This window comes from Orycteropus afer, unplaced genomic scaffold, assembly GCF_000298275.1.
Source record: "Orycteropus afer afer isolate SDZICR_OR568_19922 unplaced genomic scaffold, OryAfe1.0 scaffold00377, whole genome shotgun sequence".
Taxonomy (NCBI): Eukaryota; Metazoa; Chordata; class Mammalia; order Tubulidentata; family Orycteropodidae; genus Orycteropus; species Orycteropus afer.
In genome coordinates, this window is record NW_006921964.1 from 1084643 (window position 1) to 1089085 (window position 4443).

General features: G+C 39.8%; 1 protein-coding gene across 1 annotated transcript in view; it reads left to right on the top strand.

The window, feature by feature from the left end:
* Positions 1-4443, top strand: part of RUVBL1 (RuvB like AAA ATPase 1) — a 76857-nt gene that overhangs the window by 15927 nt on the left and 56487 nt on the right. Inside the window, exon 3 of the mRNA XM_007953208.2 lies at positions 3289-3421. Coding sequence (XP_007951399.1) covers positions 3289-3421 — 133 coding nt within the window. The remainder of the gene's footprint in view (positions 1-3288; positions 3422-4443) is intronic.

Here is a 4443-nt window from a genome sequence, read left to right on the forward strand (position 1 = left end):
AATCCCTCAAAGAATGTGTCTCTTCCCAGGATGTCCCTAGATATCTTGGAAGCAGGCTACACCCCTGGGGAACTCCCCTTGGGCAGACTGGCCACTCAGAACACAGTCATCTGATCCCATCATGGGAACAACCACACAGAACTGGGGTCCAGCCAAGTTGACACACAGCTCCAACTATCACAGTCACCTTTTGTCAAAGTTCTCAATTGAGCATAAACTTGCAGTGATACAGGGAAGAGAACAAGGAGTGACTGGAGAGAGGTTCAAATAGAAAATGGGAGTAGACACTCTGTGGTTCTCAGATGGAGTCTTAGGTTAGAGGGCTGCTCCTCTCATTTTGACTTGTTTTTTCTACATATTTCCCCTTTGCTCTTAGAACCAGAGAAGAGCAGTTTTATACATAGTTATAAGCCTGTGGGTCACACACTCAGGTGCCTGATCCAAAGGCAATACAGTAAGTGTAGTGGCTGGAACACATGGTAGGTAGGTAGTAGTGGGGACTGTGTTGTGCCTCTGCCCTTAGTGATTGAGGCAGCTTCTGCTATGTGGTCATGAGGGCCAGTTTTCCAGTTTTATAAGATAAATTAAATAATAGCTGGAATTTTATAAGAAATTTCATAATACTTAAAAGCTAGCAACAAATTTAGCCTAAAAACACACTTGAGACTATCTAGGCCAGCTGGACAAGTCTTTGGACAGTCAGCTTGCTGCTTGTGATCTAATCTAATGTTTCCACTTGAGAAACTGTGTCAGTTTAGATTTGCTGTCACTACATCCTGAAAGTGTAGTGACAAAAGCAAGGCTAAAACCCAGTTTCTGCTCCTCAGGCCAGTGGTGTGCATGCTATGCTCTATGCTGATCCTCTAACACGTTCTTTTGTCTCAAAACTATTGCCAAAAAGGCATTGATAAGAAAATCTAAGAGGAACCTTTGGGGTGATGGAGGTGTTTATCATTGGATTGATTCTGACTCATAGTGACCCTATAGGACAGAGTGGAACTGCCCCACACAGTTTCTAAGTCTGTAAATCTTTACAGAAGCAGACTGTTGTACTTTTTTCTTGTGGAGCAGCTGGTGTGTTTGAACTGCTGACCTTTTGGTTAGCAGCCAACCACTTTAACCACTGCACCATTAAGGCTTCTGAGGAGCCTTTACTGGGTTAATACTAAAAACATTATCTCCATAACTTAGTCAGTTGGCATAATATAGTTCACAGAGTTCATGTTCTACATCCTTGTGAAGTGTGTAGCATTTGGGGTTTTAACAGCTTGCAAGCAGGCATCTGAGATAAAATTATTGGTCTCTACTCATCAGAATCAAGAGTTAGAAGGAAACCAAGGTCTAGACTAGAAGAAACTAGTCTACAGAGCTAATAGCCTACAAGAACCATGGCCTCATTTACCATGAATGAGACCAATAGAGCTAGATGGTAGCAGTTAACCACTACTGACTGTTTTGAACAGGGCCACAATAGAGGGACCCTGAAAGAAGGAGAGAAAAACACAGAACAGAACTCTAATTCTTAAAACATACAGACTTACTGGACTAGTTGAGAACACAGGACTCCCTGAGACTTTCAACCTAACAAACTCTTTAAACCTTCAACTGAAACACCCCTGGGATTAGTTTTTAGCAGAATAACAGATTAGCATACAAAATAAAGGATATCACATATAAATACAGTGCTCTATTAAAAACCCATCTATGTGAGACCAAAAGCTCAACAATTACTCTAAAGAAAAGATGAGAGGATAAGGAGCAGAGGAACTAGAATACTGGAAATGGAACAACCAGAACGCAGCAGTTAAAGAGAAGGTTGATACATTGTGAAAAATGTAATCAATGTCACTGAACAGTTTGTAAACAAATTGTCAAGTGGGAACCTAATTTACTATGTAAACTTTCACCAAAATCACAATAAAATATTCAAAACAAAACACTATCTCTAGAATTTCACTTTGTTGTTCTTTAGTGGCAAACTTGTTTTTTTCCTGCCCTTTCCTTTCTTCCTTAGCCCATACACCTTAAGAACTGATCTTACTCATGCTCTTGTTTCAAAGTTAAGGAAAAACGAAAATGGCATTAAAAGGTCATGGCATTTTCCAGTTCTGTCCCAACTTTAAAGAATTTGTTTTTCATACTTGATATTTGACCATCACATCTGTTAAGTCTTAAGCATCTGCCAACTGTAGTTATCTTAACAAAAAATCAGTTTATAGTTTACTACTAGGCATGCTCAACTGTGACTTGTTAAGACCAACTAACTCACAGCTTCAGAATCCTCCCCAATATATTATTTTTGACTATTTACAGACTGCTTAACAGGAAAGGAAAAGCAAGTAATTCATTCCTTCATTTTTGATTTCTGATGGGTTGTAGATTGGTATTTTCCTGTATTAGTAAAAACAAAAAGCAGTATCTCAAAGATCCAGTCGTGTGCTGAGTGATTAGGTCATGACCCTTTTTGGATATTGAAGAAACCGTTTTGGAAGACTATTCTAATTGTAATGGGAACAGTATCTCTGGAACCCTTTTGCCAAAGTTTGAAAATCTTCTCTGCCACTTGGAGGACATTATGCTGAGTGAAATAAGCCAATCACAGAAGGAGAAATACTGTATTAGTTCATTTTTGTAAAAAGTCAAAGAGAGGTTTATATATGGAAGGAAAACCAGGGAGGGGAGGGAACACTGCTAGATAGGTAGAGACAAGTATTAATTGGGTGAAGGGAAGAACAATGTACCAAAAGTGAGTGATCAACACAGTGGCATTGAGGAAGAGGAAGTCGAGAGGTACATGTGAGGTACAGACAACAAAGGTGAACCCTTTTGCATGTACAGTACTGCATTGTCAGTGATGGCAAGCATTGATCTACGGGTGGATAGATGGTTGAAAAAAAAAATTCTCTCTGCTTTTTACTAGCTGTGGTACTTGTGTGTCAGTTTTCTCTTTTATACAATGGGGAGAGCCATAGTTTATAGGGTGAGCATCAGGATCATATGTATCACTTAGATTTGGGCCTAGAAATAGATAAGTCTTAGTGTGTGTGATAGCTGTTGCAATTATGGAGATGATTAAAAATGTCATTTATGTTATAAAATGACTGACCACAAAAGTCATCAAATGGTTTATTGTGAGAAATATGCCAAATGATGTTACAACTAAAAGGACTAGATTTCAGTCATTTGTGGTTAACAACTTTGTTTTTATAAATGTTTATACATATACTTTTGAACCATCAGATTTGTAAGAATATTAAACAAATGCATTTGCATTGTTTTCTTTTGTAGACTGCTCTAGCTCTGGCTATTGCCCAGGAACTGGGTAGTAAGGTCCCTTTCTGCCCAATGGTGGGGAGTGAAGTTTACTCTACAGAGATCAAGAAGACAGAAGTGCTGATGGAGAACTTTCGCAGGGCCATTGGTGAGTGCCCTGTCTATGGGGGGAGTTGTTTTCACTTGTCCAGGCACTTCAGCCTCTTCATTGTGAAAATGTCTTTATAACTTGGGTTTGTTAACAGTTATTTTTCTTTTAGTAATATTACCATTATGTTTTGGGGAAAAACATAATGAAATCAGCTTTCCTGATTGAGTGCTTTAGCAATCAGAGCATATGGGCCCCAGCTGTGGGGCAGAGGGTTCTTCAGATAATAAAATAGATGTGGCTGTAACGTAACTTTCAAAATAAATTAGATTTTCCTGGCAGTTTGTTATGCATGTAGAGATGACTGTCCACTGAAGGAGTCCTGGTGGCATAGTGGATACGAGCTTTGCAGTCTGCTTCCATAAAGATTACAGTCTTGGGAACCTAGGGAGTCCTAGGGGGCTGTTCTACTCTCACTGTGAGTCATAATTGACTTGATGGCAGTGAGTTTGGGTTTGGTCTACTGAAAAGTTTTGGTGGTTTATTTTGTTTTTGGTGTTGGTTTGTGACTTTGGAGACCCCGTGTTACAGATCAGAAGTGCTTTATAGGGGTTTTTTTGGCTATAATCTCTATGGAAGAAGATCATCAGGCATGTTTTTTCTACAATGCCACTGGGTTCAATATTGCCAACCATTTGTACCACATAGGGACCTTCCACTGAAAAGGTTTTAGACTCAAGCTAAAAGCATAGTGTGCATTGCTACCAGAATACTCCCAGTCTTGTTTGGCCAGCCAGAAGAAACAGGACCTATCAGATTGCTAAGGGGCTGGCAGAGCTTTGAAGCTTGTGGTGGCAACTTCATAGGACCTAGAATGTACTGAGCGCTTGCTATATAACAGGCTCCTACATTTGTTATGATCCTTGACTTCCCCAAGAGGAAGACCCAAGACAAAATAACAAATGCTGGCGAGGTTGTGGAGAGATTGGGACTCTCATACACTGCTGGTGGGACTGTCAAATGGTGCAACCATTGTGGAAAGCAGTATGGCGATTCCTTCAAAAGTTGGAATTAGAAATACC